Source organism: Oreochromis niloticus, linkage group LG19 (genome assembly GCF_001858045.2).
Source record: "Oreochromis niloticus isolate F11D_XX linkage group LG19, O_niloticus_UMD_NMBU, whole genome shotgun sequence".
Lineage (NCBI taxonomy): Eukaryota > Metazoa > Chordata > Actinopteri > Cichliformes > Cichlidae > Oreochromis > Oreochromis niloticus.
Window position 1 is genome coordinate 5178612 of NC_031983.2, and position 16051 is coordinate 5194662.

Sequence of the window (16051 nt, forward strand, 5' to 3'; positions counted from 1 at the left end):
TGCACAGAAGCTGAAGAAGAGTCCAGCATAATAGTCACAATAAGTGCAGTAACAGTTATTAGTTAGTGACCTGGCAGGCCCGATGACTCTCTAGTTGTAAACAATTATTAGAAGCAAACATGCTTCAGGTCAGTACAGTCAATGAAGTAGAGCTAATGTTTGAACTTCGAACAGACTTCCAACTTTTTCACATCATATAATTCAGTGTCTAGTGGGACACTCCCATAGGGCTTAAAATCTGGGAGTCTCCAACAGTTGCTCTTAGAACATAAGAAGCTTCTCAGATGAGAAGTGAAACGCCTGAAGGAAACTTAAAGAAGTACAGACGCTTTTCTTTCAAAGTTCCTTAGACTACGATGACTGAGAGCCTTCTCGACAATTTAGTGTAAAAGTATGTCCTTCGAGCCGGATTTGAACCAGCGACCTAAGGATTTCAGCTGATGCCTCTACAGTCCTCCGCTCTACCAACTGAGCTATCGAAGGCGCGTTGTGTCAGCCCGTCACACAGGACAGGCTGATGGGTTTAGTCCATGCGTGTGGTTTGGCTAATGAACGTCGGCTTTCACCTGACTGCTCGTCTTTAGCTAATGATGTTTCCTTTTTCCTCCAGTTTTGTGAAGCACGTTTGAGGTGTGTGGTGATGACCACGTGACTGATTGAGGAAGTGGTTCTCAGGTTTGGCGTGCGATTCAAATCCTTCTCATGTTGTGGATTTATCGCGCTTTTCTTGGCAATATATTCGAGCATCTTTTTTGTGTGATGAAACCAGCGGAGATTTTCCCCTCTCTGGGGAGATTTTGAACTGATCTCTCCTGATAAGGTATTGCTTAATAAGGTCATTTATTAGTAATTAAACTAAGTAATAAAGTATAAAGAACACAGCGGATCCCGTGTTCTTTCTTCTAATTTCCGGTATATTAAAAGGCGAAGTGTCTGTTGTGTTCTAAAGAACTTGGATTCAAAAATCCAGGTAAGCCGTTTAGGATGCAGTGATAAGACTGTATACAAACATAAAATTGCACCGTTCGTTTGTATTAGACACCATTAATTTATGTTTAAAATGTGACTTAATTAGGGACATCTGTAATTGAATATTGCCTTTTTCTTTCCTCATCAGGGGAGAAGAATGACGTGGATCTTCCCCATTTTCTCTGAAAGCTATGGTGGAGGACACACATATCCAAAGAGAAAGCCAAACTCATTGTGTCGAAGGCATCTGCAGTTAGTTCATCAGATATGTGGACCCCTATCAACACTATGCGTACCTAGCTGTGACATGTCATTTTATACACGCAAGCAGCTCTTTGCATTCTGTTTTCCCTGCAGCACATGCTGCTGAAAATTTAGCAAAAACAAAATCAGCACTTGTGTCAGAAGGGGGCATTACACACACTTTTAATTGCCTTGTGACTGATGTGCGTGGCACAAATTGTGTGGCGCAAACTTTAAATTGACACATTAAAAAATGTTCCTGACCTTATAATTGTGTTGTTTGACATCTGGGCAAACTGTAGGAAGACAGTGGGCTATTTCAAGAGCCCACTGTAAAGTGATGCTTCCACTGGAAACATCACTTTACATATTTTATTGTAATATTCTAAACGACACCATGTTGTTTAGGTTGCTGCTGCAATGACACTGGAAATAATCACTTTTTGTTGGCTAATTTTATAGAGGAGGCTAACACAAGTGCTGGAGCAATGGGCCAGCTAGCACTGAAGCTAATTCAAGAGGTGGATACATGCTAGAACAGCACATAGCATAATGCGCCGACGTGTTCATGACCTCAGGGGATGTGCAAAAGTAGCTTTGGCAGACTTACACACTGACATTGCCCCACTCTCATCAGAACAGTATGAAATTATTGCAGGATGTCTGAGAGTGCCATCCATATTTAATGATACCACAGGAGAAGAGAGGGTCATCATCAACAGTCATTCAGAGGTTTTACAAGGTAAAGCAGGAGATGCAGAAAGAGGCTAAATTCTGAATATACTGCTGTTATAAGAAACAGCGTCCTTCCTCCTCCTCATCATCATCACAACCCCATATATCAGAAGCCTTTCAGCCTGTGACTCGATGTATATGGATACATTCTATTTATTTTTTTGTATTTAGTCACTTGCAGCCTGTTTGCTTTGGTAGCAAACATCATTTGGAGCCCACAGTACTGCAGATGAGGAACAGTACTGTGGAAAAGATGTTATTTTTGTTTACAAATTAATAAAATGTTGTCCCTATTTTACATGTAACATGTCCTTAATAATAAAAGCACATTCACATCACAACTTTCTCCCTAGTTTGTTTCCACCATATTCATAAGTTCAGAATTCATGTATTGGCATCACAAACATTCATTTAATCAATTCAAAGCTCCCTCCTGGACTCCCACTCTCCCTTGGGCTCACTTTTATTTTCTTTGCAAGCAACATTCGTCCCTCAAATTTTTGCAGGTGCACTTTCTCTCAGGTCAGTAGCGATGGTTTCATTAAACTCCCTCTACTTGCTGATTACAAGTCCTTATATTAAGGCTATGAATATTATTATACTGAGGTGATGATTGTTATTCGCTCACTGATAAATTAAAAAACTGGTGAAAAAGTATCTTGAAATGCACAGGAGAAATCAACAGCAGGCTGGTTACAGTGTACCTACATGCTTCATTTAACACAGAATCATAAATCCCCCATCTGTTTGCCCGCTAACCAAATACCGGTCGATCCAGGTGGTGTCCTGTGATGCTCCTCAGATGGGTCAGCGTCAGATGTTCATAGGCCTGCATGACTACAAATGTCAGTGATACAAGCCTGTAGTGATAATGCTATGATGGAGTGTTTTTTGGGGACTGGAATTTAGGTGGACCTTTGAAAGCATGATGGCGTTTGACAGGGTTGAAAAATGTCGATAGAAGCCAGCAGGTCAACACAGATGTGGAGGGGTGAGGTCTGTGGCTCTGCTGCAGAGGACGGGTGGTGACAGGGAGGCTGGCAGGGCAGCTGGGAACTATTTGCTAATCGTGCTCTCCCTATTTCAGTAGGGGCGCCACAACTGGAAAGCTGTCATGAGCAAGTTTTTGTGGTGTAATCACACTGAAAAATAAACCATCACTTCCCTGCAAACACAGGCTGCATGTGTGTATGTGTGTGTGTGTATTGTACTGGGTCTGTAACACCCTTTTGTTACAAGATACTTTAAAATGAAATGGCAAAACTCTCTCTGGGCATGATGCTTTCCTGATTTTGTGTCACTGGAAGAGCCAGCTCACGTCTACTTCACTTGTTATGTATGCAGGCTGAGTTTCAGGAGGAAGGGTAATGCTTGGTTTATGCTTCAGTGGGAAATCTACGCCATACCTTGCACCATAACTGGAAACTTCTTTTAACCCTATGATGTAACCTTCCATGTAACCTGAAGTGCACCTCCAGAGAAATGTAGCTACATGTCGGGTCAATGCAGCCTGAAATGACTAAAATGGCATGAAAGGTTGCGATGTGGGGTTAGAGGAGTTTTTGGTTATGTCGAAAGTGAGGACATACGTTTCCTGTAGAAGTCTAAATCAAGTTTAACAGAGGCGTATTCTGACCTGAGGTGGGGTAGTGTGTGGATAAGGGCAGGAATGTGTCCCTTTCAAAAGTGCATTAGAACATGTTCTAAAGTTCTTGGCTGGAGGGGGATGGTTTCCTGTAGTCCTGCAGGCTTTTCCACACTGATGCAGGGTCATTACTCAAGAAACCTGCTGTCAGCTTTTCAACACAGCGTCTTTTGGCAACTTAAATCTCCTTTCAATTCCCCAGTTTGTTGTCATCTTGGTGCTTATTTTTTCCAAATAAAATTATCATGTCTTTTTTTCTGTTTCTCTGAGAATTTGGGGGAATGGAGATGAGGAGTAGTCAGTGCAGAGCAGCCTTGACATAGTTTTCTTACCAGTGTTTCATATCTTTATGCAGCTAGATGGAAATAAAATGACCACGGAGAGATACAAAATGTGTTGGGTTTTTTTTTTTTAATTTTGTGTCTCTTTTAATCAGTCTATGTCACTAATACCAATATAGACCAACATATGCAGTGTGTGTGCTCTCTTACTGTCATAAGTTGCCTGCATATGTTTGTAAAACCAGTTATTTTTCCTTTCGTTGTGATGAAAAACGTGTGTAGACACCTGACGTAGGAAGTCTTTTTTTGTCCGTATAGTAAAAACATATGAAAGCACAAGGTAATGGTACTTTTCAAAAAAGGTTCATTGTGAAACATTAACTGACATCAGCTCAGTTAAACAGTTGTTTTTTTTAATTTATTTTATTGATTTAAACTTAAACATAATAATTAACGAGAAAAAATGAACCCACAGTCCTAAAGGACAGTCCTTCGTCTACTGACTGGTCACATAAATTAAAAGGGTGAGATTGTGTTTATATAAATTTAAAGACACAATTATTATTTTGTTTCTTATGAACTTAGTTTCAGTTACTAATTTCCTACATTCCCCAGAATGCCTGTTCAAACCCAAAAAATACAGCTGCAGTGCATTGTGGTCTTAAATGTTCCATTTATGACCCATCATCAATATACTCCAACACAACGCTTATGAATGAAGAAGCAGCTGGTCAGGTGTGTAAAACTAATAAAATCTCCTAAATTCTCTCTTCTCTTTCACTGCTAGTTCTCCCACAGATGTGACTTACTTGATCCCAGCTGACCAAACCAACCCAAATACCAACCTACCAACTTTCTTATTTTTGCTATTAGCTCAACCTTTAAGTTAATTCCTTTATTCATATTCTTTTTGTTTTTACCTTTAAAAAACAAAATCCAAATTCTAAGATCAAACAGTCCAACTGAAGAATTAAAACTCCCCCAAAATAACATTAATGTACAACTTCTAACTTCTTCTTTTACATTTGTCTCTTTATCACATCATTTAGATTAAAAAATGTAACTTGGAAAAGGTTTAGCCTATTATTCTTTTTTTTAACGTGTTATTTTTTATTCTTCATCTCATTTCAAGGTTGGGTGAGTGAGGCCTGGGGTTCAGAGTAGAGCCACTGCTCCGCCATATCAAAATGAGCCAGGTGAGGGGGTTTAAGGATCTGACTAGGTGAGGTATGGTACGTCCAACCAGGAGGATACCCCAGGACAGACACACAACACGCTGTAGAGCAAATCTCTCAGCTAATGAAGGAATGCTGAAGAATCCCATCGTAAGAGCTGGCAGATGGTTGGGAAGAGAGTGAGCTTGTCATCTCTCCTTAGACTTCTGCCCCTGTGACCTGACTTAATGTCTATTTTAAATTTTAAATCCAGAGTACAAAATAAAATATCTAAATTATGATTTAAAAGTGACATTCAGATGTTGACTGAAACATCACACAGAAAATTAAAAAAAATAATAATTCAGTTAAACAGTTGTTTTTAAGCTTGTTTTCCTGATGAGTTTGAATTTACTATTTTTATTCAAGAGATAAAATCTGATTAAAAACATATTTTAAGAAAAATTGGATGAAATTATGATGCTCTACATTTTAATTGGTTATATTTTTCTCTCTTAACACTTTTTATTTGAATTAATTGAGTCAAGTAAATTAATTACTTTATTATTTCACTTAAGTTTACAACAGCTTCTTTTCTATTGGCATACATGGTCTTCCACACTTATCATCATGCCTGTTTCACAGGAAATACCTGCTTACTACTAAAAAATCTAAGACGTGGGCAGAGATTTTATCATGTAGTTGTCTTTATTTATAGCTGATAAACCACTGTCTATCACTTTTACTCAACTGTTAAATAACTGTATCCTTAACTCACTGTAACTGTCAGTAATAAAGCTGGATCTGCCATTTTTATGGTTTGCTTTGCACGGTTTCAAAGAGAAAACATTGATGGAAAAAACACACAAAAAGCTCAAACCAGTCTACCTGTAATCATCCATGTCACCTCTTCACTGTCCACTGAGACAAAACCCAACAAAATACAAAAATAAAATAAAAGAAGACTTCATGAAGGAATTAGTCAAGCTGCGTAATCAGATCAGCTAAACGTTGTTAAAAAGGAATTTAGTGTGAAAATGTGTGCCGTCCATGTTTTTAAGACAGGAGATTTCGATCACACCCAGAGAGATCAAGAGAGAAAGAAAAATAACCATTGTAGCCCTGGTAGTCCAAACATTCATGAAGTATTTCCACATACACGTTTTTTCTTTTTACACAACATAAACACATCAGCGAGACAAACTGGAAAAATAAGAACATATTCATCAGCTTTTCCACTCTGCAGCCCAACATTCCCCACTACTCCTGAAAGAGTCCTAAATTTGTTGTCCGTCATGTCTAAATGCTGTTTCAGAATTGCACAGTCAGTTCAGTAGTTATTCATCTTTGTTCAAAGGCAGATTCTGGTATCCGTCTACGGTTGTGGACGTTCCAAGAAAACCTTCGCCTACTGTCATGGTGAGTATGTCAAGACCATCCACGCAATCACAAAGTAGAAGAGGAACACCGGGTACACCACCAGTGCCTTGCGGTTGGGAGGCTGGCTGTCGGCGAGGAAGGCTGTGGACGCAAAAGTCGACCAGCCGAAGGAGGCCATGACCACCACCAGCCGCACTGCGAATATGATACCCCCAGAGCTCACGAGCAGGACAATCCTACACACAACCATGGCCACTGTAAGAGGCATGATGCAATATCCCAACACGCACAGGCTCTGAAAGAAAGAGATGGTGCCACCCAGCAGCTTGGAGTTGAGGGTGATGATGATGGAGCCAAACCACACGATGACGAAGACCTGGGAAGAACAATATATTTTTGTTAGCAGGGAATCAGCAGAGGCATTTACTTAAAATACAGAAAAACTGCACATTTAATCCCTGAGATATCTCAATGTAAAGATAAAGTGGTGCAATTTGAACAGTGTGTCTCAGCTGTTCTACATAGTAAAGAAATGGTGCTGTGGTAAATGAATGCAACAACTCTTTGGGCCTAAATTGTAAGAAATAAAGGTTTAAAATTACAGAAACAAATTCTGGAGCTCAATGCCCAGACTTTCCTGTAATTATAAAGTAGAATTCTTTTGCTAATTCAATTCACATTTTCCAAAGACGTCCAGTGGGCTGGACTGGAGTCTTTGCTGGACCAATTTTGGACCCTGAGCCTTATGTTTGACTCCCCTGCTCTAAGCTATTGCACTTTTGGCACAATCTTACACATAATAGGAAAAACACCGCCACTTTTCGCCTTTTATATATGTGTTCTCTCTTCATTTTAGTCCCTGACACACGGACACTGTGATTCACCTCCTCTCAGACTCTCTCGCTAGTGTGCAGAGGGCTCGATCTGTAATCCTGTCATGAATAATGTACGATTTACATTTAGCTAATAATACTTTTAAGAATTTTCATAAAACACAGTGTATGTTACTGTTCGATATTAGTAGTAATGAGCAGAATTCACTAATAACTTTATAAATGTGGTTGAAACGGCTCATTAATTCATGAAGGGATACGCAGTAAAGTTTGAACTGTTGGATCCAGAGATGATGAACCCTCTTACCTCAGCGAACTGCGGTCCTCCCTGGTCCTCGTGGTCGGCCGCACCGCCCTGCAGCAGCAGAGCCAGCGTCACGCAAAGCAGCAGCGGGCCCCACAGGTCCCAGTCCCGCAGCAGAGCCGAGCTCCGCTTCGGGTAGAGGACGTGGATGAACTTGTTCCCCACCGCCCGCAGGTCCCTCATGATTGTGTCCTTAACCGGTTCGTCCAGAGTGGAGAATTCATCATCTCTCCTGGAGGGGCCGACGGGCACCGAGATGTCCCCTTCCACCGGGATGTCCTCCGAGATGGAAACGTCTGACAGCCCGGCGAACGGTCTGCTGGCCTCCTCCGATGCCGCCATCTTACCTCGCCGAGAAGCTTTCTGAAAACGTCGTCAAAGCTTCTGGGAGATTAGTCAGAAAACTTCAGTAAACTTCTTTAAAAGAAAGAAAAAGCAGACAGAGCAGCTGTTACTGGTGAGTTTAAATCCTGTTCTGTGACTTAGTCTGACGGCGTATGCTCCACGTCAGCTGAGGATTGTTTACTTCCGGCAGACGCTGGATATCCGTGTGGTACGTTCAGGTTCACCTGCGTCAGTTCCACCAGCTATCGTTTAACAAAAAACTATGTTATGAAAGAATTCGAGAGTGAGGAAATTAAGTTTATACGAAGAACAGATATATTTACTTCCCATTCATCCTAAAGTAAAAGAAGTAAAGTCCAAAGTCGTAAATGAGATGTACCGAATCAATAAATTCCTAAAATGAAAATGTAATCTAGATGGGAGCACGTGTATAATCTGTGAAAATGATATTGAAAGTCTGGATCATTTGTTTTTCCATTGTGAGTCGGGGGGCAAACTGGAATGACACGTGTAGCTGGCTACAGTCCAGAGGGATTCGGTTACCACATTTAGCAGTCACTGTAATTAAATTTATGGATATGTATTGCAAATCTAAATTTGGAGTCTGTTATCAGTACTGTGTTGTTATTAGGGAGATATTTTATTCATAAATGTGGATATTTTAAAGCTAAACCATGTAACAAATGACTGAACAAATATAAACTCCCGATTAAGAGTCAAAAACTTGCAAAAAACACGGTTTGCTCTATTCAGCAATAGTTTCTCTATTGAATAAATTAAATTAAATTTTAAGATGACCCCACCTTTTCCAGATACAGTCCAGGATTTGTCATTTTTTCACATTTTGTGTCTATTTTTCACGTTTCACTGTTTGTTAATCTTTTTTCTTTCCTTTTTAATGCTATACTTTGTGTATATTAGTTTCTTGAATAACCATTGTTGGTGCCTTTTTGTCTGTAGCGAGGTTCATAAATAAAGTTCTTTAAAAAAAATGTGACCTCCATTTTTCAAGACGGTCAGTGAAGGTGTCGTCAGCCGTCGAGCACTGGTGACGTATTAAGTGGTCGACGGTTGTTGAATCTTGTGTTTATATTTCGGTCTCGCTAACTAAAAGACATTTTCTCGCTGCAGAAGTTTGAAAATAAACGTAAATAAAAATAAAAGTCGATGATGTCCACGACGTAAGCTCTGTGGCGTTGTGTTTTCACGTTGACTCGTGTGTGGAGGCATCAGGACGATGGATTTCTGCGGGAAACAGGTGAAAGCAGACTGCGAGCAGCTCCTGAAGCGCTTCCAGCGAACACAGTCCGTCCGCTTCGAGATTTTCGCCAGAATATGGAGAGAGATGAAGTTCTCACAGATTTTCTAGTAGGTTTTCTACTCAAAACATCCCTGTGTTTTCCATCACAGGGTTTGAGTCTTCTTATCCAAATTCTTTTGAGGTTTTTGTGTGTCAGAATGAGAAATCTTTTCTTTAACTTCATGTCACCCTTATTATCTTTATTATTAAAAGGCAAACATTTCACACTCAAGTGTCCAATTTATAGACACACTTAATTTCCAGGAAAGCAAAGTATACAATAAGGTGAAAGGGCCATGAACAAATAATCTCAATGGTGAAAACATGGATAAACACACAGGAAACAACAGAATAAATTACATTTAAAAAATTAAACTGGAGATCATGTATCACACCAGCAGCAGCACCACTGAGCTCTTAGACCCCTTACTGGTTAAATCCTTACTCGGTGTTGTATGTTTCTCTCGCCGCAGTGGCACTGTGAATCACGAGAAGCGAAAATTCAGTCGTCTGATACTGGACGTGGCCTCTGTCTTCTTCCTGCCACCCTTCAGCTTCCAGATCCGAGTAGGAGGACTTTACCTCCTGTACAGCTTGTATCAGTGCCAGAATGCGTCACCCTCTGAGCAGGTCAGGACTGACAGCACATGTACTTTCTCTTTAAAGTGATCAGCAAACATGAAATCAAGCTCTTGTTATGAAGCGCCTTGAGGCGACTTTTGTTGTGATTTGGCGCTATATAAATAAAATTGAATTGAATTGTGTCTCTGGCTGCAGATCCGTCTGGCACTGAAGGACTGGGTGGACGTGAAGACATTTGAGAAAGATGCTATAGAGGCTCAGCACTTCGATGTGGTCTACATACTCCAGCAGCTCATGTTCTGTAAAGCTTTCCACTTCACCGCCACACCCTCTCTGGTTAGTTTCCTGTTTAAATATTTTAAATATATTTTAAGGTGGATCTGTTTTATTTTATTTTCAGCTTCCATGATATTGTGCCCACAGCACCCTCAGAATTCTGCTCTTGGCTGACAGGAATTGTAGTCCATCCAAGGCTAGAAACATTACATCACTAGTTAGAGTAGATATATCTTCTTTCCTTCCCCCAGCTCACCTACAATAAGAAGAGGAAGGTGGAAAGGTCGCCAATGCATGAGAATTTCATGGAGCGAGTGTCCCGTCCACAAGAGCTGGTTAACATCGAGCTGCTGGAAGTAAGTCGACCCTTCCTTCCCCCTACTACCCAAACCCCACCAGATGTAGCTACACAGCAGTCAAGCTGCATCACATTTCAGGCTGCATTTCTCTGCAGAAGCATCCTGTTCTCTCTGTGACATTAAAAATACTCAACACAAAGTGATTTTAGCTGCATAGGAGGGCAGGAAAGTGAACACAGGAATGACATGGAGCATCCTTTCAGATTTCAAAATAAAAATACTGCAAGCAGACTAAACGCCTCACTTCTAAAGGCTTGTTTATTGGTGTGTGAAAAAGGGAGTAGACATCAACGACACAACATCGCAAACAGGTATCTCTGTTGTCTTGCAGGAAATGGACAACGTTCACCAGCACTATGAGAATCTGAAGGCATCCACCCTCTCTCTGACATCAGCACAGCAAGATCCGTCCGTCAGCCTGATCCGTAAAAACCTCGTCCCTCAGCTTCGCAGCACTGTGGTCGACTTCTACAATTGGCAGAAAAGGAAGGTCTGAAAACGGAGAACATATCTCCTGTTGTTACAGTTTATTTTACCATGTTGTAGCTTCACTTTTTGTGGGTTTTTTTTCTCCACATCTGATGTGATGCTGTGTCATGTTTTGTCCTGACAGGACAGTGTGGATGAAGAAGAGGACAGCAGTGAGGGACCATCATCCCAGCAGGAGGTGAGATAGCCACTTCAGTGTCTTACCTCATGTCTCTTGCAGGTTTAGGTGATGAATAACAGGAAGTCAGAAAGCTGTTGGAGTTTTCCAAAGATGCTGTAACTTTCTCCAGAGACGCCTCTGTTGATCTGCTGTCTTTGTGTGTGTCCCCAGTGCTCCAAAAGGGCAGGGCTCCTTGCTTCCATCAAATCGAAGGCGTACGGACAAGCAGCAGAGGTTTGTGTCAGTGGATACAGTCTTTACTGATTTTTATATTTATTGTGACAATTTATTATTTTATATATGTTTTTTCCCTCAGGTCTCCAAGTCAAGGCGTCATCGCCAGGTGGAAGTGGATTTCACCAGTAACGAGGCCCCCACGTTAGGTCGCTCCAGAATAACCAAGCCGTCGCTCAAAGCCAGAACCAGTGAGAATCTCCATATTTCAGGTAATCTTCCTGTAACCACTAAAAATACAACATTTCCTGATCTTAAACATTTCACACCCGTTCCTGCTTTATGTGCGATCCCAGGCCTTGGCCATGATATTGACAAACAGGAAGGACTAAGTTTGCATTAGATTTTCTAAATAAAACCCTTCAGTAAGTTGTAGGAAATTATTAGCATGCTTTACGATTCCATATTTTAACAAATAAATAAAAGCCTATTATTGCTATTCCCCTTCTGTTCTTTTTGGGCAATTTATTTACCTTTAACTTGTCCAGCAGTTGCAATAATCCCACTGCAGAAATTCATAGTCAAGTGATGTAACAACAGCATAAATGTTAAAAGAAATTAGTAATTACAGCACACATTTTTTAGCATTATAAGCTCTATATATTATCTACAGTGAAGCTGCCTCCGTACTGAAATCCATTTCCTTGTTGCACGTCTTTGAAGTTTCTGACGACTGTTCACTTTCTGTGGTCCCTGGTCACCACGTTGCTGTGGATCACTTTCATTGTGGATGTAATTAAGTCTTCCGAGGCACCGGTAAAATTAAACAGTGACACTAAAGTGCTAAAAAAACACGCAGAAACAGGCTGTATTTAATCTATAAAGCACCTCAGTTAGACTAATCACTGCACATGTATACTATGCTTTATAATTTTCACCTGCTGATTATTAAAATGTTTCCATCAGTGACAGAGAAATTCCAGAATTTTACTACATGGAAACTCTTTATGAATGAATCCTTTGTACTTCTCAGGTGACTTGTGGACGGAAGCCATGACAACCACTAAGATCAGTCGGCTTGCACAGCTCGAGTCTGCTCGTGATGGTGCGTGATTAGGCTCTTTTATATTTCATGTGTTTGCTCACTGGCCCCTGCTGTCTTTTCATTGGCTGGCTTGTGTTCTTTATGTTGTTTTTCTTGCAGATAAACCGAAACAGTACAAAAAGTTCAAGTGGTCCTGAAGAAACTGCACAACACTGGAGCTGCTGTTCAGAGCATTCACTGAAGTCTGATATGTGCTTTGCTATTATAATAAATCATGTTGACATCTTTACCTTTTTTTTTTTTATATACATGTTTTTAAATTATTTTTTAATCAGTTCATTGGTGGTTAAATTACAGTTACAGTAAATTATTGGAAACATTGTTCATAGTAAAGCTTATCGCTATGTAACTTTCTCTCTGAAGGAAACACCATCTGCTGAAGCATTTTCATGTTTTATATAAAAACTCATTTTTTACAGTTACAGTTGTCTGAATCTTTCTTGTGTAACATTCCATGTGTTTGAAAATGTGGACATCTGGTTTTCAGTAGCCTATCTTGCTGTTTAGAATAACCTCAAATGTGTCTCTTGTAATTCATTATCTTCTTTTTGCTTGATTTGTTTTTCCTCGCAGTGCTTATAATTTTTGGGAAAATGCCAAGATGTTAGTCCTTGAATTCTTTAAAACTGATAAAAACAGCTGGAGGGATGTTTGTAAATTCAATTTTAGCCTAAGCTAGTTGTTGCTATGTTAATAACTGGCTTACGTTTAGCAGCTTTAGAACTGTAAATGTACTATTTAACACTTTGTTTTCATTTTTTGACATTTTTAGTAATTAATAAATTATTTATCAATTAGTCCATTACTTAATCTATGACAGATTTTTTTAATATGACTTTTATATGCTTGAACTATACATTTTGACAAAATGAGAGCCCAGACCTCACCATTAGGCAGCAAACATCCAAGAAAGCTGTGGTGGAAAGTCTGCAATGAAGTCAGCTGTGGTCAAGCTTTTTAATTACTGCATGCAGGAGAGCAAAACAGACATCGACCATCACAGTTACACAGTCAGGAGAGCTCTGCTCTTGAGACGTTGCAGCTCCCTTTTCACACACAACTCTCTGTATCGTTTGAGTTACAATAGTTTCTTGTCTACCTGTGCTGTTGCTGGGCAGAGCGCGTTCACACTATGCTCCAGGAAGCACCCGGCACTTGCCTCCCTGGGAGTTTCATACAGTCAGCAGATAACATGGTTAAGCAAACTAAGCAGAGCATATTGACACATGCATCCTTCACCTAAGAAATAAAAGGCTATGCAAAGTTCTACAGTGAATTTGTAACCACTTCATCTAAATGTGAGAATAAAGTAGAATTTTGCCTTCACACGTCTTTAGAATGTCTCTGAAGAAGCCTGGAGAACTGTTCCTGAAGACTATTTAAAGAAATTCCAAGAAAGCTTGCATAAGGAAGCTCAGGCTGTGTTGAAGATTAAAAATTGTAACACTAAATATTGACTTTCAACCTTATTAGAACTGTACAAACTCTGCATTTTGATGTGTTTGCACAAGACTTTTACATAGTACTGACTGTATGTGTGAAACAATATTGTTAAGTCATTATAACTTACACCTATTTGCCCCCCCCAAAAAATAATAATAACCGGGACATTTTTAATTTGCAGATCACAAAATATTGAGTTGTAAAAAAAAATAATAGAATATTTAAATTGTTGAAATGTCCCACAGTCAGTGAACGCCTCACCGCTCACCGCTGTGTGACTGCAGATCTGCGGGTCTGGAGGATGAGGAGCGGCGGGGATGCTTGCTGCCCCCTCTCCTCCGATGATACATCTGATTCTGCTCGTAGTCTGAAGGGAAACAGCCTCAGCCATGGCCTCTGACAGTAAGTATACCCACCTCCTCACCGTGTGACTGCGTCTAATGTTTTTGGTTTGCTTTTTTTCTCCCTGTCTCTGCTGTTTTCAGGCTCCCCTCCTGGTTTATTTTGACTGACTGGGAGCGCCAGTACATGAAGGCCAATTTATCAATTCCTTTGATTTGCTACAGATATTTTTCATATGGAGCGAGACTGTTGCTCTTTAAGAACCTTTTTCAGTCATCATTTAAGCGAATTTAATTAATTATGTCATTCGTTCTGCTGGGGCTTACAGCAAATTTGTGATACTCCGGACAGTTAATAGTTGCCTCATCATGGCCACTTCAAGGACGCCTGTTTTGCTCGCACAGTTGGGCATAATAGCTAATTGCACATGAAGAGCATATAATATGAGAGATATTGCAATATATATCTGTAAGGACCTTGATAAAATGTAGCGGGATGTGCTGGATGTTACACGGGGTTTCCCTTTCTTCTGCCAATGGGTTTCCCAAAAGCAGAGCCTCCCTTTAGGCTGTTCTGTCAGTCAGGCGGCGCAGGTGGTGGAGACAATGATGGTTTGTCAGGTAGCGAGAGAAGTAGGTCAGAAACAGACACAGAGACCTCGTTTTGTTTCATAAATGAAAGCCAGAAACACGTGCCATATTTTACTATCTTTCATTTTAATGTAAACTGTTGCATAGAAATAGTTTGCAAGTTCAAGTTGAACTGTCGAGTTACCCTGTGTCTTTCAAGCAGAGTATTAGAACTACAGAACTACAACATGGCATATTCATACATTTATTTATTCATTCAAATAGAGAGTAACTCAACAGGTGTACATATGACACAACATGAGAGGCCTGCTCTTCAACGACTTTAAAACTGTAGCCCTTTGTATGCAGAAATATTTTGCTGTCACTATTGTTAATAATAAAAATTAATTTTGAGGAAATAGATGTTGGTGAAATGCAACAAAAATGCAAGCCATGTTAGGGTAAAGAAGAATAAAGGCTTATGTGCAGGTCGGTTAAATCATGAGACTTCAGATGCAGCTCCAAAAAGCAGATTCTGTTCATCTGGGCGTAACGTTTTCACTGGGAGTCGGGGGTTGGAGGCTGAAATATCCTGCAGCAGTAAGGCCCAATGGACATGTTAGGTGACAGGCAAAGTGTTGTTATTTTTGTTGTAGAATTTAGTTTACTGATAAAATTTTATTTAATATGTTTTAGTGTGCAGTCGATTTACTTATACAAAACAAAAAAATCATGGGCACTGATGCATGCAGGAGGACATTGCAAAGCATAAGTGTGCTTCCTCATGCTCAGGCCACATTTGCAATAGGTATTGTTAGCTCTATTTCATATTTGTCAGGAGGCTTGACTACTAAAAACAGTCCTTCTGTCAAGATTTAGAGGACGCTTACTTTGACAGAAGGAGACCAGACAGTTGCTTAAATACATGCAAGTGTGGTATGTGTGAGAGACCACAGGCAGGTTGTAATGTTAAGACTTAGTGTCTTTTTTTTAGCCTGGTGATGCTGATGTGAGTAGCCGTTGTATTAAAACCCATCCCAGATGAGAGACTGACCAATGAATGAGCTTATTTCTGCTTAAACTGGAAGTTGTCCTACATGAGCTGCCAAAAAACCTTTCACATACAGTTTACTGTGTCAGCTGTGACTGTGAGAATGAAAAATATGTTACTGAAAATGAGAAACTCATCTGTAAGTCAAGAATGATTGGGAATCAAAAAAAATCAATAGATGTGTGGAACAGCAGCTGAGCCAGAGACTTTTTGATATAGCTTATACTGGATGTTTACAGAGAATCTTAACCTGTCAGTGATGCTAAGACAAGATTCAGAACAGCATCAAAGCAATGCTCAGCATGCTCCGCA

At 40.1% G+C, this 16051-nt stretch overlaps 3 protein-coding genes, 1 long non-coding RNA gene and 1 other non-coding gene across 10 annotated transcripts in view; 3 read left to right on the plus strand and 2 right to left on the minus strand.

Moving 5' to 3' along the window:
* Positions 1–396: 396 nt before the first annotated feature.
* trnay-gua (transfer RNA tyrosine (anticodon GUA)) lies at positions 397–483 on the minus strand. Its single transcript is given in 2 exon segments — positions 397–432; positions 447–483. It is a non-coding gene; the product is annotated as a tRNA-Tyr (tRNA).
* Positions 484–511: 28 nt separating this feature from the next.
* LOC106098681 (uncharacterized) lies at positions 512–1588 on the plus strand. 2 transcript variants are annotated; one of them, XR_001224953.3, is made up of 3 exons: positions 512–820; positions 925–970; positions 1118–1588. It is a non-coding gene; the product is annotated as an uncharacterized LOC106098681 (long non-coding RNA). The 2 variants fall into 2 exon arrangements; XR_003215326.1 differs by lacking the exon at positions 925–970.
* A 2908-nt stretch (positions 1589–4496) lies between these two features.
* Positions 4497–8491, minus strand: yipf6 (Yip1 domain family, member 6). The gene is made up of 2 exons (XM_003451176.5): positions 7548–8491; positions 4497–6783 (listed from the first exon to the last, which is right to left on the minus strand). Exons 1-2 carry the CDS (start codon positions 7884–7886, stop codon positions 6442–6444), a joined length of 681 nt encoding a protein of 226 aa, XP_003451224.1. The 5' UTR covers positions 7887–8491; the 3' UTR covers positions 4497–6441.
* Positions 8492–8904: 413 nt separating this feature from the next.
* Positions 8905–12758, plus strand: snapc1b (small nuclear RNA activating complex, polypeptide 1b). The gene is made up of 10 exons (XM_003451198.5): positions 8905–9257; positions 9663–9819; positions 9967–10107; positions 10299–10403; positions 10738–10896; positions 11020–11073; positions 11227–11289; positions 11372–11501; positions 12263–12334; positions 12434–12758. The coding sequence occupies exons 1-10, from the start codon at positions 9127–9129 to the stop codon at positions 12469–12471; spliced, it is 1050 nt and encodes a 349-aa protein (XP_003451246.1). The 5' UTR covers positions 8905–9126; the 3' UTR covers positions 12472–12758.
* A 1288-nt stretch (positions 12759–14046) lies between these two features.
* Positions 14047–16051, plus strand: part of syt16 (synaptotagmin XVI) — a 47658-nt gene continuing 45653 nt past the window's right edge. For all 5 annotated transcript variants that reach the window (XM_025900978.1, XM_019349149.2, XM_025900980.1 and 2 more), the window contains exon 1: positions 14047–14179. In XM_025900978.1, the coding sequence (XP_025756763.1) occupies positions 14167–14179 (13 nt within the window). In that variant the 5' untranslated portion in view covers positions 14047–14166. The remainder of the gene's footprint in view (positions 14180–16051) is intronic.

Excerpts from the sequence above, each read along its gene's own strand:
- yipf6 (XM_003451176.5), bottom strand. The coding sequence starts at position 7,886 with ATGGCGGCATCGGAGGAGGCCAGCAGACCGTTCGCCGGGCTGTCAGAC. Across the intron at positions 6,784-7,547 it reads GAGGACCGCAGTTCGCTGAG|GTCTTCGTCATCGTGTGGTT; the intron begins GTAAGAGGGTTC and ends TGTTCTTCCCAG.
- snapc1b (XM_003451198.5), top strand. The coding sequence starts at position 9,127 with ATGGATTTCTGCGGGAAACAGGTGAAAGCAGACTGCGAGCAGCTCCTG. Across the intron at positions 11,074-11,226 it reads GACCATCATCCCAGCAGGAG|TGCTCCAAAAGGGCAGGGCT; the intron begins GTGAGATAGCCA and ends GTGTGTCCCCAG. Across the intron at positions 12,335-12,433 it reads GCTCGAGTCTGCTCGTGATG|ATAAACCGAAACAGTACAAA; the intron begins GTGCGTGATTAG and ends TTTTTCTTGCAG.